This window comes from Pipistrellus hanaki (genome assembly GCF_964339955.1).
Source record: "Pipistrellus hanaki genome assembly, chromosome: 3".
In the NCBI taxonomy this organism is placed as follows: Eukaryota; Metazoa; Chordata; class Mammalia; order Chiroptera; family Vespertilionidae; genus Pipistrellus; species Pipistrellus hanaki.
This window is the reverse complement of record NC_140505.1, coordinates 174,649,935-174,673,912: the sequence shown is the minus strand read 5'-3', so window position 1 is coordinate 174,673,912 and position 23,978 is coordinate 174,649,935. Positions and strand designations below refer to the sequence as shown.

At 43.2% G+C, this 23,978-nt stretch overlaps 1 protein-coding gene across 22 annotated transcripts in view; it reads left to right on the top strand.

Annotated features, from left to right (window-relative positions):
- Positions 1 to 23,978, top strand: part of ANKS1B (ankyrin repeat and sterile alpha motif domain containing 1B) — a 774,190-nt gene that overhangs the window by 732,616 nt on the left and 17,596 nt on the right. For 17 of the 22 annotated variants that reach the window (XM_084876364.1, XM_084876380.1, XM_084876379.1 and 14 more), the window contains 2 exons: positions 15,651 to 15,662; positions 16,560 to 16,646. In XM_084876364.1, coding sequence (XP_084732490.1) covers positions 15,651 to 15,662; positions 16,560 to 16,646 — 99 coding nt within the window. Of the gene's footprint in view, positions 1 to 11,943; positions 12,367 to 15,650; positions 15,663 to 16,559; positions 16,647 to 23,978 lie in introns of those variants that run through there. The other 5 variants (XM_084876382.1, XM_084876365.1, XM_084876381.1 and 2 more) reach the window with 2 other exon arrangements.

The window sequence follows — 23,978 nt, the reverse complement described above, 5'->3', positions numbered from 1 at the left end:
GGCTGCCAATTAACTCAAATTTATTAAACGCAGAAGTACCGGGAACATGTTGTATAAAGCTAATATTCTTTATGAGGCTTTATGATTCTTTTTTAAGTATAAGAAACACATTCAACTCTGCATTGGATCACGTAACAGCAGTGAATGTTGACAGAACTGGCCATTCCAGACATCTGTGATTGGTGGCTGCAGGATTCCTTGGAGTCTGTACCAGCCAATCCAGCTCTCACACTGCAGAACCACGCTAGCTCCTTCTTCCATGAGTCCCTTAGTCTTGCTTCCTCCATAGCAGATGGATAGGGGTTCGAGCAATATCTGGCTGACCATACAAATAAAGAATATTGGACTTATTCCATGTAGCAACTAACCGGCTTCAGATTTAACATCATTAGTGAGTGAACCCTAGCTTTTATTTTCGGCCAGTTACCTTGTCATTTATTTTATACGAGCAGCTGTTAGTGGGAGTTATTTGTTAATATAACAGATTAATAAGTATAATTGAACTAAAACAGTTTTGAAGGTAAAAGTGTAACACCCATTGCTCATGGAAAGCTAAATGAGTCTTCATGAAATTGAGACCTCAGCATGTGATCACTGGTCTAATATTTTGACCAAGTCAGTAGGAGATAGCCTGAAATAGTTTTCTTTCTATTTGATGCAGAAGTTATATGTAAATTGTCAGCGTCAGTGAGCCTTTATTACAGGGACTGTGTTATGAAAAAAGCTCTGGTATGTTCTAGGAACTCTTATAAGTCTAGTTTGGTTGCTGCTGACCTGGCTCATGAGTCACTTTTTAGTCGTTATCATAACCGCTAACATTTCCTGAGTAGTTACAACGTGCCCATCTTTGTGCTGAGTCCTGTGCATGTTCATCTTATTTCATCTTTATCACACCCCTATACGTTTAGTACGACTGTTATCCCCATTACACAGGTGAAGAAACTGAGGCTTAGAGCAAGCCTGTCAAACTCAAAGACTAACACGGGCCAAATAAACAAGGTTTATATTTATGTGGGCCGCAAAAAAACAAAAGCTTCAATCTTCATAGAAACGAAGTTTTATTTCGATAGAGACATGCTGGATACAAAGGGCTGAAATAAATGAGTCATTGTTAACATAAAATATTAGAACAACTTACCAGACACTGAATAACTGCACAAATTAATAAGTATAACACAAAGAAACCTATTTTTCTTATTCTCCGAAAGCGAAATATTTCCTGTTGCGCACACCAAACAAGTCAGTACAAGACTAATGACGTGGCAATCGGCTGCTAAAATATTTGCTGCTAGTGTTAGTGGAGAGAAATGGTGCGCCTGCACATGAGGCGTGTAAGGAAAGTGAATGCAACACAGTGATAGTAATCAGCCATTAGCAAATGTTGTTCATTATTAATAATTGCGTATACAGGATATTGTAAAAGTTAAGTTATGAAATGTTTATTAAAACATTTCTTACATACCATTATTTTGGCTGGGCCACAAAAATATTCATTGTGGGCCGGGCCGCGAGTTTGACATGCTTGGCTGATAGCATTAAATAGCTGAGCCCAGGTCACACAGTGAAGAATTTGCCCATCTGGAACTGGGACTCAGATCCCTCTGACCCCAGAGCCCAAGCGATTATTACCTTCTCCGATGTCTCCTGGGCCTCGTTTTCCTACTGAGAAAATGAGAACATTGGACGAGAAGCCCTTCAGGGGTTCCTCCTGGTTTTATAATTCTGGAAAACCTGGACGTATTCTAAATACACATCATCTGAACGATGTCACCAACGCACAAGAAGAAAATGGGAATGTTTTTCAGTCATCAAGCCCTGTAATGATGTTAGCGCCCTTTGTGAACATACCTAAGAAATTAACTTGGCATTTCTGATTTCATACTCTTAACTCGATTACCTGAGTCCATCCAGCTACTTCAACACTATAATCAGCATAAATAGTGGGTAGAGCTCATAGCACCGTTTAACGTACACCCAATCTGTGATTTGAGTTTCAGTCAATTTCTTGAAATTAAGTGGGTCTGAAATTTCATTCTGCTAGCAACGGCAAAGCCACTTTAATAGTCTCAGTGGAGAATGATTTCGTTAAATACTTGTCTGTTGCTTAAAATGAAGCTGAAAGGGCTGCCGATTCACAGGCCATTCTTCTTCAGGGCGTTCTTCTGGTTTGCTGCTCTAGGTGGTTATTTTGAGTGGTTTACATGAAAATGGGAGCTTTATTGCTTCTTAGAATACTTCAGACTCTTATTTTCCATCTTGATTAAATAAGTATCAGCCTTTGATACGGGAGCTAACGTTGCACTCACTAGGTTCACCGGAGCCTTTCAAAAGCAGAAACGTGGATGCGATGCTATCGGGGACCACTGGGTGGTGAATGAGAACTCTCGCCAACTAGAAACGGTGTGGATCTCAACGTGCAGTTAGTTTTCAGGTTGGATCTCAAGTTGCCGTTTTCTCTGTTTTCGGCCCGTTCAGCTCAAAGTCCCCGTATGATCGGTCTCCTCAGGGGAAATAGTTGAGGACACAGATGATGTACAGTAAGATCTTTAGACCAAAGTATTGTAGATTCAAACTTTACCTGGCTTACTCTCTAAATTGGGGAAGAAAAAAGAAAGAAAAAAAAAAGAAATATATATATATAAAATAAGTTTTCAGTTCAGCAGTATGCATTGTAGCTGACATTGAAATTTCTTTCCCAGGAAGAAGTAAGTCACTGTGGGTCCTTGTTCTGAGAAATGTTTCCTTACATGCAGTTTGATAAAGATAACTTAAGATTTGGCTCCTGCTCTCACTGGACCCAGTGGAGGAGTCCAACATGTTACCATTTATTTAATTACCCCCAAGTAGAAGTGTTACCATATCTTCATGTTGCCACTGGCCTGATGGGTTGTCATAGATGATCCCAAAAATGACACAGGCGTGGTCTCCTAAAATCAGTTTATAAGGACTAATAACAGTTAACACTTGAGAGCCGTAGGTCAGTCCCTGCACAAATGATTACGTGCATTCATTCATTTCATCACGAGGTAAGTATTGCTATTGTCCCCACTTCACATATGGGGAACCAGAGGCCAGGGAAAGTTGAGTACCTTGCCCAGGGTCACCCAGCCAACAGGTGGTTGAACCAGCGCTTGAACCTGGGCAGTCTAACTTCACCATGCACACTCCGGACCCCAGACAGCACCAGCTCTCTAATGATCTAGTACAATGCTTATTGCCCTGAGTTTCAAAATAATTGAAAAGGTGGATCATTTTTATTGATAAAGAAATAGCTTTCCCTGGTCACTGTGGCTCAGTTGGTTGAGCATCTTCCTCTGCACTGAAAGGTCACTTGTTTGATTCCCAGTCAGGGCACATACCAATTATGAGTTTGAACCCTATCAAGATTCATATGGGAGGCAAATGGTCGATGTTTCTCCCCTTTCTCCTTCCCCCTCTCTCTCTTACTCTCCCTCTCCCTCTTACTCTAAAAATCAGCAAAAACATATTTTTAAAAGAAATCACTTTAGAAACCCTCAAAGAACCTATAAGATTAGCACTGGCTAAATCAAAGCATTTAGGTACAGACACAGTAAGTTGGGCTATATTCTAATGTGTGAACATATATAAAAATTTCAGGAGAGTTTTTATTGCATCCATAGAGACTGGAAAATGTTTTTTCCACAACACTTACTTTAACACATTCACTTTGCCCCAGCAGAAACAAAACCGTTTTCTCAGAGTCATTTGGAATGTTTGATAGTCACAGTTGGTTAATTTCTAAGTTTATCTAAACCTGTTTATTCATCCTTAGGGTCCCTTCCAATTCTAAAGTAAAGATAATTCTACACTAATCTTCCTGGTGTTTTATTATACACACATTATTTCAATTAAAGATATGCTGTAATGCACTAACATGTGTGAGATAATAGCAATTCACTTCATTATATAATATGGAATCACTTCTCTGTTCATTCAGGTTAACCAGTCTTTTTCCTCTTCAGACCATCTTAAGATTTTTTTTTTAATAGCCTTTATTTTTTATAGTAGTTTTAGGTTAACTAAGAAAATTTGTGCATAAAGCACAGAGATTTATCATATATACATTTCTTTTACCCTCCACCCACAGTTGCCCTCATCTTGCATTGGTATGGTGTATTTGTCACAATTATGAACCAATATTGATATGTTATTATTAACTAAAGCCTGTGGTTTACATTTGAGTTCACTCTATATGTTACACAGTGTTTGGGTATTTCATACGTGCACAATGTCATATATCCAACATCATATCATACAGAAATTTTCACACCCTACAAATCCCCTATGCTCCTGCTGTCCATCTCTTTTCTCCCCTATCCCCCTAACCACTGATCTTTGTACTGTCTCTGTAGTTTTGCCTTTTCCAGAATCTGATAGTTGAAACCATACTGGCTTCTTTCACTTGGCAATATGCTTTTAAGGTTCCTCCATGTCTTTTGTGACTTGATAGCTCATTTTTACTTTATCACTGAATAATATTCGTTGTATGGACATACCACAGTTTGTTTACCCAAAAACTTATTGAAGGCCATCTCGGTGGCTTTCCAGTTTTGGCAATTATGAATAGAACTGCTATAAACCTGTGTAGGCAGGTTTTCATCTTAAGATTATTTTTCTCCTGGATTCAAACTCCAAATAATGCTCCTCTTAAAAACATCTTGTGAATTGTGTCTTGCTATGAAGAGTCAATAGGAACTTGCATTAACACCTGATCTTTTTTCTTTTTTTTTTTTAAAGTAAAATTGCAATCTTTGCCTTCCCTTTCAGTGTTTTCTTTAATAAAAGCCTGAGAGGTTGGCTCTGCCTTGATATTGAGGCACACTTTTAAGAAGAATGGTCTCTATGAATTATATATTGATATTTGGCTCCTTGATTGTACAACTGGCTGCTTCTTTCTTTTACCATGACAGCTTTGGAGACATTTACATGTAAAATTAAAATCTAAAAACATTAAGATACTTATTTTAAGCTGAACTTAGCTGTTTAGTGATGCCTTTTTTGTTAGTGGTTGGGTTTTCCAGCTCAATTGGTGCTCAGAGACAGTCTTCATTTCTGAAAGGATTTCTGAGAGGAAGCGTCAGCTCTGGGACCCTGAATACAATGCCCCCTAATGTGTTCCCTAAATCACAGGACCTTCCCTCTGTCACACCTCACCACCTCACACCTTATAGGCAGACCTTGTTTTATTGCACTTCACGGATGTTGCTTGGTTTTTTTGTTTGTTTGCTTGCTTATTTGTTTGTTTGTGTGTTTGTTTTACAAATTGAAGGCAAGACCCTCCACCAACAAGAAGATCAGGATTCACTTTATTGTGGTGATCTGGAACTGAACCCAAAGTATCTCCAAGGTCTGCCTGTACAATAGAAGGTTATTCCTGCCCAGGCCCCTTAGAAGGCAGGGACTGTGGTTATTGCATCCCCATAAGATAATAACTATCTTATGAGGTGGTTGTGATGGTTCAATAAAGGAATGCTTGTAGGGTTCTCAGAACACATGAACCTCTTCCACCAAATGTTGTTGTTTTTTTTTCTTCTATCAAATATTTGAGAAACAAGTATGTAGATGGATAGATTTGCTTTGGAATACTTCATTTGTTTTTCTCCACCTATAATGCCAGTGTTCCAGTTATTACCTTGGTTTTCTTTGTACGCAACATGTAAGGGAGTATTCAAAACTTATTTCTAGTTGCTAGAGGCCATTACCAAAAGGGAAAAAAATTTGAAGAGAAATTGTAGATAAGATAGTGTATGTGATTTTGCAGTTCTGTACTTGGAGGTGGTAATTTGTCCTTAAATCAATTGGGAGTTGCCTCTTTTAAATAAGATGTCCACAGAACTGAACTTTACAAAGCAGTTTGTTCATTTCTTTGGCCTTTCAGCACCTTTTTTGGTATGAGTAGCTCCCACTTCTAAGATCCTAAGAGGCACAATGTTCAGTGGAAGGAGGGATTTGCTGTGGCCAGAGAACATTCTATTACATTTTGCCTCCTGAGACTTACACATACCTCAGCCTCTAACTCCAAATTTTGCCCCAGGGCTTAATTGTCACTAATATACAGGACTCTGTCACTTCCCTAATTAGATATATTATTAGAAAACATCTGCTTCTGTAAGAGGTAGGCCATGGTAGCTCATGTAATACTCTCTGAACATGACATTCTCTAATCCCATAGTTGATGGTTAGTATTGTTCACGGGTATTTGTATTCAAAGAAATTTCTCTTTAAAAAAAAAAAAAAGAAAGAAAAAGAAATACCTATTTTTAATGCAATAAAGTAGAAACCTGCCTTCCTGGTATAAGAAAGGAAATATTTTTAAAATATTTTGAAGTCAGGAATAAGCAAATCTTCCAGTGGATTTTGGTTTTAAAACCATTATTTCCCAAAGGGCTTAGTTTTACCATAGTTCATAGTTTTACCATAGTTCACTTCTTGATGACTTTGTTCCCCTTAAACTTGTATGATTTTTAAACTTTCTGGAAGCAATTCTAAAGTTGAATTTTCCAATATGTAGATTTCCAAATAACTGTCTGTGCTGTGGTTGAAGAGTGAAGACTCTTTCTTTTCTTTGTTAAGACTTTTTTTTTCTGTGCTTATTAGGAAACAAATTAATGGTGGAGAGTGGATTGGAAAGCTAGGGAAAAAGTTAGATTTTAGAATTAGATTGAAATGTTAAAGTAAGATCCCTTTTTTTCTCCTTAGATGAGACTCAAAGTCATGTCCAGTTCTTCTTTCCTTATTCAAACCCCTCAAATCCCTTCTATGAGGAATTGTCATTTTTAGAAATAATTTCAGGGGCTACTTCTTAGGAACCAGGCTGGGAAAAACTCATAAACAACGTTTTTTAAAGTCTCTGTTGCATAAGTTTCAAGGAAGAACCAATATTTTATCTTTTACTCTCTCCCAAGTAATACACAGCCATTTGAATACAGGTATTAAAATAGCACTACACATAAAAACACATCCACACTTCTAATTCTTCATGCTGAGCTTTGGTTATTGTACTTTTTTCTCTTCATGTCTTAGTTCTCTTTTTATTTTTATTTTTTTATTGCTGTTATTAATGGCTTTTCTCCCATATAACACCCACTCCCGTTTTTTAATTCCCACTTGTCTTAAACTCTTTCTGGATGTGTTTGAGTCAGTTGTCATTGGTCCAGGTATATTGCTCTGCTGAATGTTCATTGTTGCAACCACCATTTCCCTGCCACCCTAGCTTGTAGCCCAGAGATTATTCAGTTACACTCACAGATTCTTATTTGACTTCTGTTCTCTTTCACCAGTGGGGTGCTGTGCTTTAGAAAGCTACGTGAAAGCGCTCATTCTCAGAATGACAGTAGTAGCTAAAATCTGGTGATGTTCACTCATGCCAGGCACTGAATTATGTATCCTCACAACAGCTCTACAAAGTAGATGCTCTATTAACATACCCATTTTACAGATGAAGTAACTAAGACAAAGAGGTTAAATACGTAGCCACACAGCTCAGAAGGGGTAGAGCTTAGACAAGAATCCAATCATATCCTCCTCTGATTCACTGCACTACAGTACCTCCTGGAGGCAGGAGTTTATCAGTGAGTCCCTTCTTAAATTCAAGATGATCACATACACACACACACACACACACACATACACACACATTCTTTAGTTGTATTTACAAGTGATGGATTGAAAAGTCAGTGGGGGTTTTTCCCACATATATACAATTGGCTTTTTTAACTTTAAAAAATCATAAATTTTTAAAACTTAAAATTTTCTAGTTACAAAAGAAATACATGGTCCCTATTATCCAATTTTAAAATAGAGATACAGCCGAAACCGGTTTGGCTCAGCGGTAGAGCGTCGGTCTGCGGACTGAAAGGTCCCAGGTTCGATTCCGGTCAAGGGCATGTACATTAGTTGCGGGCACATCCCCAATAGGGGTTGTGCAAGAGGCAGCTGGTCGATGTTTCTCTATCATCGTTTCTAGCTCTCTTTCTCTCTCTCCCTTCCTCCTCTCTGTAAAATATCAATAAAATATATTTAAAAAAAAATAGAGATACAGAAAGGAGAAATAAAAACCACTGTAAATTTACTGAAAGGTGATAAATACCTTGATCACATGTAAATCCCCAGACCAATTAGTTATGCATTTATAGGAATCAATTTTCTACCAAAAAAAAAAAATAGAAATACCCTGTGTGTATTGTTTTATAATCTATTTTTAAACACAACAATATAATTTGAAATATTTTTATTTTAATAAATATTCATCCCCAACATTATTTGTGGTGGCTGGTCAGTATTCCAGTTTATCACTGAACCAAACTTATTTAAGAAGTTCTTCTCGTTGGTCATTAGGTCATTTCCAATTTTTTCAAAATTGTAGCCAATACAGGGGTCTTCAAACTTTTTAAAGTGGGGGCCAGATCACGGTCCCTCAGAGAGCTGGAGGGCCGGACTATATGAACTACTAATTCCTACTGTAACACCTTGGCTGCGCTCACTGCCCAAAAAACCTGGCGGGCAGGATCAGACTCCCCTGGGGGCTGCATGTGGCCCGCGGACCGTAGTTTGAAGACCCCTGTTAGGTAATGTCCCCATACCTAACTCTTTCAAACTGGTCTGATTATTTCCTTAGAATGGCTGGGTTGGAGAGAATACACATCCTGAAACTGTGTAAGAATTGCCAGGTTACCTCCCAAAAAGCTTGTCTCAGTTCAGACCCCAGAAGCAGGACATGGAAACGTGTTGATGTTTGCTTGTCACATGTCTCAGGGGTCTGAACACTTAATATCTTGGATGTGCTTCTAGTGAGGGAGAGCTGGGGAACTTTCATGAGAAAACTGTATGTTTTCAGCATGACCCCTGGGCTTATGGGCTCTGTCTGACCGACATCTATTCTAGACATAACTCTACAGTCTGTCTTTATGAAGAACATTTTATACTTTCACAGCCCCTGAGGGACCGTGGAAGAATTCAATAACTCTTAATTGCTCTGAAGACCAAGAGCTACAGTTGAGTGCTAACTAAGGGTTTTTGGAAATCACTTGTCAAGTGGAGAATAGTGTGTTTTGGTAAATTAACTCCTCTCTGACTTAATGTAGGACGCAGTCTACCTGCAAAGCAGCAGAGAGCGGTTCTGACAGTGACTTCCCATCAAACTAATCAACTGCATTTTTAGAGCAGAAGTTCTCAAAGTGTGGTCCCCAGACAAACAGCATCTGGAAATGCATTAGAAATATAGAATCTGCAGTGTGGCTCAGTTGGTTGAGAGCTGTCCCAGGCACCAGGAAGTTGCTGATTCCATTCCCGGTCAGGATTGGATTCCTGGTCAGGACACATGCCCGAGTTGATGGCTTGATCCCCAGTAGGGGCCTTGCAGGACACAGCCAATCAATGTTTTCATCTCTCTCTCCCTCTCTGAAATCAATAAAAACTTATTTTTAGCCCTAACTAGTTTGGCCGAGTGGGTAGAGTGTCAGCCTGTGGACTGACAGGTCTCAGGTTTTATTCTGGTCAAGGGCACATACTGCGGTTGCAGGCCATAGGAACCCTGAGGCAAAGGCTGGGCACATGTAGGAGGCAACCAATTGATGTATCTCTCTCACATCAATGTTTGTGTCTCTCCCCCTCTCTTCCACTCTTTCTAAAATTCAATGGAAAATATTCTCAGGTGAGTATCAACAACAACAAAAACACCATATTTTTATAAATAGACTAGAAGACTGGTGCATGAAATTTGTGCACAGGTAGGGTCCCTAGGCCTGGCCGGCAATCAGGGCCAATCAGAGCCTTCCTTCTCCCAGCTGCCAGTTGCTAGCTGGGGCCTCCCTTCCGGGCCACCCCCTGGTGGTCACATACATCATAGCAAGTGGTCAAACTCTTGGTTAACTGAACTCCCAAGGGGACAATTTATATATTAGCCTTTTATTATATAGGATAGATAAATAGATAGATGATGGGAAGGAAGGAAGGGAGGAAGGAAGGAAGGAAGGAAGGAAGGAAGGAAGGAAGGAAGGAAGGAAATGCAGACTCCTAGGGCCTTACCTCAGACTTACCATCTTTGTCCATTCAGGGTGCTGTAACAAAAATACCTTACATGGGGAGACATTTACTTCCCACAGCTCTGGAGGCTTGGAAGTCCAGGGTCAAGGAGCCAGCAGATCAATGTCTGGTGAGAGCTCTCTTCCTGCTTCATAGAGAGCGGGTCTTTTCACCAGATCCTCAAATGGCAGGCGCAGCAGGGGAGCTCCACGGGGTCTCTTTCATAAGCTCAGTGAATCACGAGGGCCCACCCCACCTCTCAAGACTATCACATTGAGTGTTACAATCTCACATGAATTTTGGTGAGACAACTCTTCAGCCTGTTATTTACCAAGCCCTCCACGGGATTCAAAGGCACTGGAGAGACTGGGCTCCACAGCCTTGGTCCACTGGGCACCCAGAGAGGCTGCTGGTAGACAGGCCACCCTGGGAGGATCCCTCTGCCACCGTGCCTGCAAACCAGCTGCAGGAAAGGAGACAGAGGGCACGGCTCTGCACTGTGCCAGATCTGGCCCGGGTGTGAGTTCCTCTGGGGGACAGCAGCCGTGTCTCAGGCCGGAGGAGCCGTTCCCATGGCTGCTTGCCCACGGTCTGTTCATGTCACATGGTCTCCCACAGGCTCTGCGTTCGCCCAGCCTCTGTATCAGAGTTCCTATGGCCAGAAAAGACCTTGAGAGGTCATGTAGCCGGGTTTCCTAGCCAAAAAAGACTTACCCCCAAAAAGACTTTACATGATAAGTGACAGGTAAATGTCCAAACTGTGTCTAAGACAGCGATTGCCAACCAGTGGTGGTCCATGAGGTCCAGAAGGTTAGCAACCACTGCCATAGCCCTCTAGTCATCCCGAGGGAGAAGCTTCCCAGCTGCCCTCTCAGGAAGTCTTTCCGCATCTCAGCGCTCGCCATCGGAGCTGGGTTTCTGTTGCAGAAATGAAGGCTTCTCTCCCGGAGGCTGGAAAATCACAAGATCTGCAGTGTGTCTTTAACCACATTCCGTGCTTCTCCAAGTTCCTTCGAGGCCTCCTTGCCTGGCTCAGGCCTGTGAGGTTCTCTAGCGTTTGCTGAGCTCTGTGTGTGGAGGAGCTGGCACTGTAGAAACGCCAGCGTCATGCTCATTACCATACATGAACTCATTTGCTCATTCAACTGTCACAGATTTCAGCAGCTGGTACATGGAACCCTGGGAAATGGCTCATAGCCATTTTGGACCCTTAAATATGGCAATTTTGCCTAGCCGGTATGGATCGATGGATTGAGCATCATCCCATACACCAAGAGCTCACCGGTTCAGTTCAGTTTACACAAATAAATAAGGCTTGACCCTAGCCAGTTTTGCTCAGTGGGTAGAGCATTGGCCTGAGGACCAAAGGGTCCTGGGTTTGATTCCAGTCAAGGGTACATACCTTGGTTGCAGGCATCTCCCTGGCCTGGGCCCTGGTCAGGGCTTGTGCAGGAGGTAACCAATCAATGTGTTTCTCTCACATCCATGTTTTTGTCTGTCTTTCCTTCTTCCACTCTTTTCAAAAATTCAATGGAAAAATATCCATTGGGTGAAGATTAACCAAAAACAAACAACTAAAAAAAAAAAACCCACACAAATAAATAAGGCTTAGATTCTTAACATACACAGTTGGGAATACCCAACAAAGCTACAGAGACATACCCAGCAAAGCTACAGAGAGACAGGCCCTAGAAACCAGTGCTGCCTGGCAGTGCATGCTGTAATGTGAGCAGTGATCGGTACCAAGGGAATGTGTGGTCACCCCCAGCACTGTTGGTCATTCACACAGGCAAGTCTGCATCATCGGCACCCCAACCCACTCCAGTGCAGAGACAGGGGTTCTTGGCACCCTCAAAAGGAAAAGAAATGGCTGTCCTTTATCTTTTCTTCTTTGTTCAGCGCAGCTGAGCAGACTATGTGAAATCCTTGTATCAGGACAGAAATCCCCACTGACGCCTTCATTTCAGCCTGAGAGAGTGTCCTGACCCAGTGACTGCCCCGTCTCGCCACTCTTTTTCACGGAAATTCACTGTGTTCTTTCCTTTGTCCGCTGCCACCATTCTGAAGCAGCTCTTAATAAACTCAGCAACAAATTTTCTAGCTGCTAACGCCAGAGATTTCACCCAGGAGACTCTATAAAAGTAGTAGCCCCTCCGTGAGCCAGCCAATAAGCCAGGCACAGATTTCTCGGCCTCCTCAGTCCTCAGGGCATCAGGCACAGTTCCCACCTCTAAAGGAATCTTCTTCTCGACTTCCAGCTCTCAGGCTGCTTCCAGCTCTGTTTCAGGTTCTTTCATGGACTCCTCTTCCTGCTGCAGCTGGTAAATATTCTCCTTCCTCAGGGGTGGTTCTGAGACCTCCTTTTGCTCATTCCCTCTGCTACCATCTCTTCAGCCATATCCTCTGTGTGGGTGGATTTCCAGATCTATATATACACTATAGGCCCAGTGCATGACATTTGTGCACTTAGCAAGGGAGTTGGAGATGGTTTTATTGACTATACAGAGAGAGAGAGAGAGAGAACAATTGCCTTTCACACACACCCCAACAGAAGATCAAACCTGCAACCTTAGTAAGATACATTCCCTGACTGGGAATTGGACCGGCAACCTTTCGATGCATGGGATGACACTTAACCAACTGAGCCACGTGGGCCAGGGTCCCAGATCTGATTCTTATTTCTGATTTCCTATCGATGACCAAACTGAGCACATTCAAAAGGATTGTGTGCAAAAGCATGCTCCCCTCAGTCCTTATCTCAGCAAATGGCCTCTTTACCTGAGACATCCTCACTCACTCATCTCTGGGTGGATCAGTTAGCAGATCCTCTTGATGCCTCCTCATCGGAACTGTGGCTCCCTGGTGCACTCTCCAGTGCCTCTACTTCACCCCAGGTGATTAGGCTCCCTCGTTGGGTTTGCACCAGAGCTTCCTGCCCCCCTGCACCCATCCTCTCCTTGTTCCTGTCCATCCAACCATCAGAGCCATCTCTCCGCAGCACTGATTTGACTGTCTCACTCCCTCCTTAAAAGCTGCCAGTGGATCCTAGCTAAGCACAGCAAGTCACAGTCTTCCAGACCTACTGCACCAGCCTCATCTCCCACCAATGGCCTACACCTGCCACATTCTTCCTTAGTTCCAGGCATGTGTGTATGTGTATGTTGATTCTGCTGCTAAAACAGCCTCTTTTGTCCTCCTTTGCCACCTGGAAATTCCTATTTGTCATATAGATAGATAGATAGATAGATAGAGAGGGGAAGAGAAAGGGAGAGAGGGGTAGAAACATCCATGATGAAGAATAATTGACTAGATGCCTCCTGCACTCCCCCTACTGGAGATGGAGCCCACAACCCCAGACATGTGCCCTGACCTAGAATTGAACCTTGACCTGCTGGTCCATAGGTTTATGCTCAGCCCCTGAGCCACGCCAGCCCAGCTCCTATTTGTCTTTTAAGAGCCAGCTTACAGCCGAAGCTGGTTTGGCTCAGTGGTAGAGCGTTGGTCTGCGGACTGAAAGGTCCCAGGTTCGATTCTGGTCAAGGGCATGTACCTTGGTTGCAGGCACATCCCCGGTAGGGGGTGTGCAAGAGGCAGCTGGTCGATGTTTCTCTCTCATCGATGTTTCTAGCTCTCTATTCCTCTCTCCTCCGCTCTGTAAAAAATCAATAAAATATATATTTTTTTAAAAAAAATAGCTTACAGGCAATTAGTGTTGGATGGATGGATGGATGGATGGGTGGGTGGATGGATGGATGGGTGGATGGATGGATGACTTGTCCCACTCTGTCATGCAAAATGAGTCTCTCCCTGCTCAGTAGTCTGTTCATATCTTTGTCACATTAGGGGATACTTGTATTGTAGCTGTTCACTGTATCAGACCAGGCCAGGAATGTGCTACTCTGCCTCTTTCTCTCCCAGAGCGACATCATCCCCAGCCCTCTTTCCCACCAGCCCAGATACAGGCTCAGAATCCTTCTCAACACAGCCCTTCAGACAGCCCTTTTCAGCCAGCTGCAGCTAGCACACAATTTGAGGTCTGTTTCACGTCCCCTGACATAGATTCTGAGTTTTTCCAGAGCCCCATGAGCTGCCTAATATAACCACTCAACTGCTAAAATGAATGTCAAATGGGTTTTTCTTGTTTTAATTTGGGAGGGGGGTTCTTAATTACTACATAAATGTTGATATTTTAACCTTGTGTTAGTTAAATATTGTTTCATGTTACCAATAGATCTGTTCGGGAGAATATATTCTTGGCAAGAGATGGGCTAAGTGTTTAGTTGCAATCCATTGTTAGTCTTTGCGAAGAATTCTTCACAAACCACACATTCAGCACACCAAGCCCCATTCCGTGCCTGCCGTAGCCTTCTCTCTTTCCAGAGATCAGCCCACCGCTTTGCGTTAATGTCAGCACACTGCACATCATTTCTCCTAGCTGGCCTGTGATTTATCTTGCACATGCTTAAGGGTTGATTGCATAAAGCATTAAAAAGGTAAAAATATCTAACCTTACATCCCAATTTCATAGTATCCTTTTTTGCAATCACAAAAGAAAATTGGTGAGTCTGGGTAATTTTAAAACTAGTTAAAAAGCCCTTCAATCCTTGGTCCGTGTTGCTCAGTAGTTAAAGCACTGGAGGGTCTCAGGTTCTGTTCCTGGTCAAGGACACGTACCTGGGTTGCAGGTTTGATCCCCAGCCCTGATCGGGGTATGTGAGGGAGGCATCCAATCCATGTGTCTCTCTCACACAGATGTTTCTCTCCCTCTCTCTCTCTCTCTCTCTCTCTCTCTCTCTCTTTCTTTCCTACTCTCTCTCCCTCTCTGTCTCCCTCCCTCCCCCTCTCTCCCTCTCCCTTCTCCTTGTCTTCCTTCTCCTTCCCTCCCTTCCACTCTCTCTAAAAATCAATGGAAAAAAATTTTCTGTTGAGGATTAACAAAAAAAAAAAAAAAGCCCTTCAAAAGAGTTGCTTTTTGATACTGTATGAAACACCTAAGAAATACTAAGTATGAATCCTCTTAGCAATCCAATATCTTTATCTTTGAAATGGGTATAGTAACTACCAAAAAGATGTGTCGAAATAACCAGGACAAAATCACCTTTTTAGTGGCTGAAATGAGAGAGGCAGTATAATCATCATTATTGAGTTTCAATGGCTATCATTCACACTATCCAACTAAAAGCTTCCTTTCATTCTGGTCCCATGTTAGAATTCAAAAAACAGAAAATTGGAAAGTACATGTAAATGAAGAAATCAAAAAACATTCCTATTGTTTCCCAACTCCCGTAATATACACAAGACGGGGGGGGGGGGGGGGGGGGGTAGTGGACCGCTCACAGCGGATGGTTCCTGCGTGTCAGTCATAAGACTGCAGCGCAGTAAACAGAATGATGAGCAAACAGAAGACACAGGAAGACAGGTCTGGAAAGCCTGCAGCGTTTCTAAAATAACGGTTTCGCTGCATCCACAGAGAGCCATCAAGCCCCTTCTGTTTACTTTTTAATGAACGTGTGCGGTTGGCAGATTACTGAAATGGTTTCCCTCACCTATTTATCCGTTTTCTTTCCCGTTACGTTCCCGCCTGTCTTGTTTGGAAAACGCATCAGGCTAACTGTCAGGTAGGTCCTTCTGGATGTGGGGTGTAACTGTGAGGGGAGTATCCATAGCGGGGAAGAAGCAAGCAGACTGTCAGTGACCTGTGATGAGTGGTACAACGAAACGGAAGAGGCACATACTAAATTGTGCAGAAACTTCTTGCAGATGCACGAAGCTGTAAGCTGCACACCCTGAGTGTGTTAAGTCAGTGTGAGCATCTGTCGTGAGAACTTGGCCTAAGAGAACGGGGCAGCGCTAAATGGCTAAGTAGGCTGCCTGGACCTGCCGGGGTTGCTGCGGCTCCGAGCACAGGCCACACCCAGACGGCATACGTGCAGCATTACATTCTATGTGGCCACGGTGATTCTGCTATAAATATACTATCAGCTGTCGCAGATTTGGCTAGGGTCAAGAAAAATGCATGGCGATGTAGTTTAAACCCTTTTTGATGTATTTAGACAGACCTTGTGCCCTGAAGAAAGAGAGTGACTAGGAAAAAAGGAGAGCTGGTGTATATTTTATTAATGCTAACCTCACCCTTGGAGTTAAACTTGACATGGTCTAATTCGAGCCGGAAGAATCGTTGCTTGTGATCACCGTGGGAGGCAGTGCCATGCGTTTTTCCTTTGGGTGGGGGGAAGGGAGGGTTGGTGTCCCTTCATCCACGTGATGCAGCAGAGCGAGCTCCTTCCAGAGCCTCAAGTGCAAGACAGACTCTGTATAAGCCCAAACCGTAGCTAAGCCCAGGAGAAGGGAGACATAACATTTAAATGAGAGTGTGTTTGGTGCGTGTGTGTGTGTGTGTGTGTGTGTGTGTGTGTGTGTAGAGCTCGTTTTTATCTTTTTCAAGAGAAAAAATTATGTGCTTCAGTTGCCATGCAACGCAAACTGTTCTAACAGCTTTCTAATTTTAATTTCAGAAGTCCACCGAGCAAATGAAGAAGGTCCCTACTATTATTCTTTCAGTCTCATATAAAGGAGTCAAATTTATTGATGCAACAAATAAGGTGGGTACTGCACCTCTCCGTGGCTTAGGTACCGGGTACAGCCCTGAGTATGTGATCTCATGTCCTTTACTTCCCATCATGACCAGTATGCCCCATGTTAGTCACTCCCCACTCCCTGAACTTCCTGCTCCCTAAACACAACTGCAGACACACTCACACATGTGTACAGAAGGGCACAAGTCATTATGGGGACTTGACCTAGGATTGCTATACATACTCTGCTTTCACGTGTCTATGGAGCCTTCTCTAATAGATCGTGGCTTGTCCCTTTGGATCCAGAGGACATTAGAACATAAAAAAGTGTGTATAGAATGAAAATCAAGCAATGCCATCCTGTTGGACATTTGACTTTCCATTTCTGTAGAGGTATATGCCCTCTCATTTGATGCATGTAATGAAAACCTTGCCAAGGAACACGTTTTCTGATGTCGATAATTTATAAGTGCATTTCAATCTCAGCTACTGAGATGGAAAAAGAGAGTCACAGCTGTATTGTTTTCTTTATTTAGTACTGTTATTTTTTATTTCAGAGAGGAAGGGAGAGGGAGAGAAACATCAATGATGAGAGAATCATTGATCGGCTGCCTCCTGCAGGCCCCACACTGTGGAGACTTAATCGGAAATCTGGGAATTGAACCATGACCTCCTGGTTCATAGGTCAAAACCCAACAATTGAGCCACACCTGCTGGCCTGTGTTGTTTTCTTAAGAGACACAATCAGAAAAGAAAGCCAAACAGTCCCTGCTGGGCTCTGCTGGGCCTTCATACTCCCCGAGGGAAGAGTTAAGGGCCTTAATTCTGAGTGTGGACAACTGGGTTGCATTTTACTTAAAAGGTGTTCTGCAGTTCCCTTCTTGGCGAAGGTGACAGTGCCAGAAAGCTTGGGTGTGGACAAGGTCATTCTCCCCAAACGCAAAGCTGCCTGGCTCCTTCTCACAAGACCCCCAATGTCCATGTGTTTCACTTCTACACCTTCCAACTGACAAGTAAAGAAGGAGGGGAATGAGGTGATGACCACTGGTGAATACCATTTGTTTTCTGGACTTCTCTACCCAGACCTCCCTGCTGAAAGCTGAACGTCATGGAACAGGTGAACGTAAGGGTACCTTAGGGCCACGGGAAGTCCCATGGGCAGTGTGACCCTTGGGTGTCTATACTAAACCTAAGCATCTGAATCAACCAATTCGCAGTTTTCTTGATTTTTTTCCGTAATGAAAGGGATTGCCACACCAGCAGTCAGATATGCACAAGCCCCCAAATCTACTTAAGGAAACAACCTCCCAGGTTTAGAAACAGTTCTGAAAACCAAGCAGGCTTCTAACCTGGCATGATCATGCTGGCTGACAATATCAAAGTCTATAGTTGCAACGTTAGTTTCAACTCTGCAGTGGGTTAGTGACGGTTACTGTTGGTCAGTTGTGGAGACTAAATCAGAAAAATCCCAATTGATTTGTGTGTTTTTTTATTTCTGGGAAACATTTTTATTGGAGCATAAACTTGTGTTATCCTTAAATGATAGTCAGTTGATTTTAAAAGTCCTCAAACTCACTGAAAATATCATTGCCACCACTATGTCTATATGTCAAGAACGGCTCTGGCTTTTGGAGTTTTTTCTAACCTGGAGCAACTGTCTCCACCCCATCTGCATTTGAAAGCCATGAATAGCGATATATTTTCAGGGTGTGAGTTTGACACTCACTTAGATGAACAACCTTAGCAAGTTTCAATCGCCAATAATTAGATAGATCTCTGCTCACAGATGACTTCTCTTTGGAAGTACTATATGTACCAAAAAAAGAAAGTACTATATACTACTGTTTAAAAAAGTATAAGCACCAAGAGATATGCAAAAAGTAATTTTGAGTGAATAAAGACACTAAATAAAGAAGACCAGCATATGTTTTAAGTCCTCCTGGTGGTCCTCTGCATATTTTCAAATCTAGAGCAAAGGCAAGGTGCATATGTTGGTGATAGGTGGAGCCAGCCTCTTTGTGACTATATGACTATGTGCCTGGATTTTTCTTTTTTATATATATTTTATTGATTTTTCTTTGTTATATATATTTTCTTTATATGATTTTGAGAGAGAGGAAGGGACAGGGAGAGAGAAAAAGAAACATCAATGTGATAGTAGAATATTAATAGGCTGTCTCCTACATACCCCCTACTAGGGATCAAGCCCACAACCCAGGCATATGCCCTGTCCAGGAATCAAATCTTTTCATGCATGGGGTTGACACCCAACCAACTGAGCTACATAGGCCAGGGCTGTGCCTGGATTCTTCAGTAATGTGGGGACATTGACCTCAACTGGCTATCCAGGGTCCCCCTCCCAGGGTCCTGCAAAGTAGTTGATCTGCCCCAATCTGACAACAGATTGGGAGAGAGCAGGGGACTCAAGACAGTAGTCTAGGATTTGCTGTGTGAGGACTAAAGTAGACAGGTAGGATTTGGAAGAGTAGAAAAAAGCAAGGGTGCAACGCCACACTGGTGGGGTTTGACTATAGAAGGCTGAGCAGCACTACCACCAACCAGGGCTGAAGGACTGGTTTCAGAAGTCACGGAGGACCCACAATTGAAGGACCCTGACTCCTCAGGTTGTGGCATGGAAGGAACTGTGCTCAGACACCTAGATGCTAGCAGTGTTTGCAGTGGCATTTTTGTATGACACTCTGTTCTACAGCAAAAAAAAAAGACCTCTAATGCCCACAGCCAGAAAGGAGCAGGTACATAAACTCCAGAGTCCTGCTGTTGGTCTGTACCAGAGATTTCTCCCCTGGGAAGTGTCATCTTGGTGAGCACTTTGATTTGAAGAGAAGGACGTGTAACATGTAGATTTATATTGGAAGACTTGGCACCTTTAGTTACTAGTGACCACTAGGCCTGTAATTAGGCTCAACCCAGTCACACCTTATGTTTGACTTATTTATATTTGACTAGAGGCCTCATTGCATGAAGATTCATGCAATAGGCCTTCTTTCCCCTGGCTGCTGGCACCAGTTTTCCTCGGGCACCCAAGACCCAGGGTGTAGTGGAGCCAAGTCTTCAGCCTTCAGGCTTGGCTCCAGCCACAGCCGAGCCTTCAGTCTTCAGTATTCAGTATTCAGTCTCAGTCTTCGCTCAGGCGGAGCCTTCAGTCTTCACTCCATGCCTGTGTGTGCATATTAACCCACCATTTTGTTTGGTTAATTTGCATACTCACTCCTGATCGGCTGGTAGGCATTGCGGAGGTATGGCCAATTTGCATCTTTCTCATTAGCGTACATGTTTTCCTTGCACTTTCTTCATAAACAGCCCTCTCCTAACCACTATATCTCTTTAACTCTGCCCTGGTACAATCGAGGGGTTGGTTCAACCTGGCCTGGACAAGTAGAGTGGTTAAGGGACTGCCCCGCAGTCACACAGCCAATTGGTCTTGGAGAAGGACTAAAACTTGACTTTCCCACCCCCTAGCCCAGTGGTCAGCAAACAGCAACTCACGAGCCACATGCAGCTCTTTGGCCCTTTAAGTGTGGCTCTTCCACAAAAGACCACGTGAGGGCATTCATGTACAGTGCAATTGAAACTTGGTGGCCCATGTGTAGAAGTCTGTTTTCATCCTGGGCGAGTCTATTTTGAAGTGGAGTTAGAACACTCAAGGGACCAAAGAGCATGTGGCTTGTGGGCTATGGTTTGCCACCACTGCCCTAGCCTAACGCTTTTCTGTTACTCCACAGCTGCCTTCCACCAACTAGTTAGAAGTATAACAGATGATTGTGTTAATTACTATTCATTTCCTCTGGGCCCCCATTAGATCTGTGAAAACTAAACCCTCCTGAAAAGCATTCTTTCCCTTTTATTCTAGTTAGTAAGTGGCTTTGGCTGAGTTCAAGAGGAAGGGTTAGCTACCTAGTTGTAATCTCAAATTTATTGCCTGATAACTTAGGAAACAAATCATGAATCTTGCTTCAAGAGTGGAAAATGATCTTAAGTTAAAAATGTAATTTGGCCCTAGCCAGTTTGACTCAGTGGATAGAGCATTGGCCTGTGGACTGAAGGGTCCTGGGTTTGATTCCAGTCAAGGACACATGCCCAAGTTTCATGCTTGCTCCCCAGTGGGGCATGCAGGAGGCAGCCCATCAGTGATTCTCTCTCATCATTGATTTTTTTTCCCTCTCTCTCTCTCTCCCTTTCTCCCTTCCTCTCTGAAATCAATATATAATATATTTTTTTTTAATTTAAAAATGGAACTTGAAATTGATTTAGTACCAAAATGTTGTAGATGAAGCACATCATGTAGCTCCATAGCTCAGAGGCAGCTCTGGCGTAGCATTCTGCCCAGGGGACTGTGACCGTTTAGTCAGCAGGGTCTCCCAGAGGTGACACATCTACATGTCCAGAGCTTGGATGAGGGTGGGCTGTATCTGGCCTCCTGCCCGGCCCCCTCCTGCCCGGCCTCCTCAATCTTCGCACCTGGCTAAATTAGGAACGGCCCGCACCGGGGTTTGGGTTTTGTTTGTTTGCTTGTTTTGAATGCCAAGTTCAAATAGGGCGTATCCTATTTTTTAGGCACAAAATAGAACATTTGCCTAAACAAGTGCCTGTTGTGTTTTGACGTCAGATTAAGAGCCCATGGAGCATGTGTGCTGTGCTCATTAGCATCACCTACTCTGCAGGTGTCTCAGGTTAGTCCTGGGCCGGAGCTGCTAGGCCTGCCTCATGGTCCCTACCTGTCGGAGCCCAGAGCGAGGGAAGCAGGTAGAGGCCGATGTAGGCTCCATCGCTTCGTTACCACACCTCCTTCTCAGAGCCTCTCTGTTATTGTCTGGACCAAAACTGCTGCTCTGCACGGGCCGGCAAGGCACCTCTTCAGCTGTTCTTCAACACGATGAAAGGCAACAGGTGGACACACAGCCTCTCCTTGTTGAAGGAGGTCGCTGTTGCCCAACTTTCTATCCCAGAGACAGGGCAGCGTAAGCCCCGCCCCGTCCTTCTCTTGCGCCTTTGTAAAACTCTAGGCTCCTTAGAGTCTGCATATGTGTGGGAGCTGAGCAATGTAGGAGTTCGTTTTAAACTGAGGTGTGTCACCTGCCCCTCATGATGATGTCGGTTTTTCAGTAGTGAGATCTCAGGTCCTCACCACATTTTGGCACTGTGGATATATCAAGTTTTGCTAAAAAAAAAAAAAAAAAACACCTCCCTAGCCCAGCTGGCATGGCTCAGTGGGGATGAGTGTCAACCTATGAACCAGGAAGTCAGGTTCGATTCTGGTCAAGGGCACATACCTGGGGGGTAGGCTCAATCCCTAGTAGGGGGCATGCAGGAAGCAGCCAAACAATGATTCCTTCTTATCATGGATGTTTCTATCTCTTTCTCCCTCTCCCTTCCTCTCTGAAATCAATTTTTTTTAAAAAAATTTTTTTAAAAAAACTCCCTACACAGGCCCAGGGCCACAATGCTATCATACACCATTGAAAATCATCAAGTATGACATCTTATCATTTGGCAAGATTCAGGGAATTTAGTGCAATAATAACCATGGGGCACTTTTCACTGTAATGCTTTCCCAAGAAGTTGATCCACTTTATGCTGGTAAATGATCTCAAGGACACAAAATGGCCCTCGCCGGTTTAGCTCAGACTGAAGGATTACAGGTTCGATTCCAGTCAAGGGCATGTACCTCAGTTGCAGGCTCAATCCCCAACCCAATCACTAGCTGGGTTGGGGTGCAATGGGGAGGCAACCAAATGACGTGTCTCTCACATCAATGTTTCTCTCTGAGTGTCTCTTCCCCTCCCTTCCTTCCACTCTCTAAAAATCAATGGGGGAAATGTCCTTGGGTGAGGATTAACACACACACACACACACACACACACAAAAAAAAAAAAAAAAAAAAAAAAAAAAAAAAAAAAAAAAAAAAAAACAGAACACAAAATGCCAATTTAGTTAACATATGGAGCCAAAGTTCTGTTTCTGGTAATAGTGAATCCTGGACAGGTGAGACCAGATCCACCCAGTCTTCCCGAGGTACTGACAGGCCCCCAATTAAAATGATGGTAGAGGCTCTCAGCACCTGCTCACAGTACCTGTAAAGACTTTGTAGATCTCATTATTTTTAAATTCATTTTAAGACTCCCTTCTTCCTAATTTCTATTTCTACTCAAAGAAATGCTCTCTGAATGCCAGAAGCAGCTCCATGACCTTCTGTTTTGAAACCGTGTATCTTTCAATAGGATGTTACTTGTTTATGGGATTCCAATTTCAATTTGAGTTACAGTTGACAGAGCGCTGCATGTAATGTCAACAGACATGCCCCCGGTGAAGGATGTCTTAATTTCATTTTCTTTTATGTGTTAATTCTCTAATTGCTTCCCAGCCACACAGCTCGGGAGGGTGAGGGACATGAAGTCCTCGCTGGGGCTGCTGGCAGGGAAGGACATTTTGTACGTCTCCATAGACATTGATGGGTATACATGGAACATTAGATTGCCGACAGGTTATTTAAGACTGTGCAATTAAAACCCAATTAGGCTAACTAAAGCATTGAAGGTGTTAGATCTATGACAACTGCAGAAAACATAAAGGGGATATCACAAGATAAAAAATGATTGCATGATTATGTGAAAATTTTTTGCTTTTTAAATACATCTGTGTCCAAAGAAGTTTCTGGCAGAGATCTGCAGCCAACGATGCTCCTTAGTCATCTTGTGCGTCAGGATAAGGGTTCTCACACCTTTCCTCACTCCTCCCACCAGTGATCCTCAGAGGCAGGTTGTGATGAGGGTGCTGGCAGAGGGATGGCATAAAAAATGCTACAGAGAGAAAAATGAAATTATGTTAAACCAGTGAGAGCTGGGTAGGGATGAGGGGAATCAAATATTTAAATAAGAGCCCAGCCAGTGTGGCTCAGTGGTTGAATGCTGACCTATGAACCAGGAGGTCACATGCCCAGGTTGCGGGCTTGATCCCCACTGTGAAGCATGTAAGAGGCAGTCGATCGAAGATGCTCTCTCATCATTGATGTTTCTTCTTCTTCTTTTTTCCCCGATGTTTCTATCTCTCCCTTCCTCTCTGAAATCAATAAAAATATATTTTTTAAAAGTTATTTGAAAGAGCCTGGACTCTACAGTCAGGCAACCCCACATTACAATCCCAGCTCTACCACATGTCTTGCCTAAAGCACTTCCAGGCTCTGGGTACCATTTCCTCACCTGTAAGCTGATGAGAACCCCAGTACCACTCAAAGTTGTACATAGTGTCACCCCTAAGACCCCACCTCAAACAAGGCATCCAAGGCCCAGGTAGTGACTGTGGCCTTTCCCTCAGCCCACCCCTACACCTTAGCCTGCATGG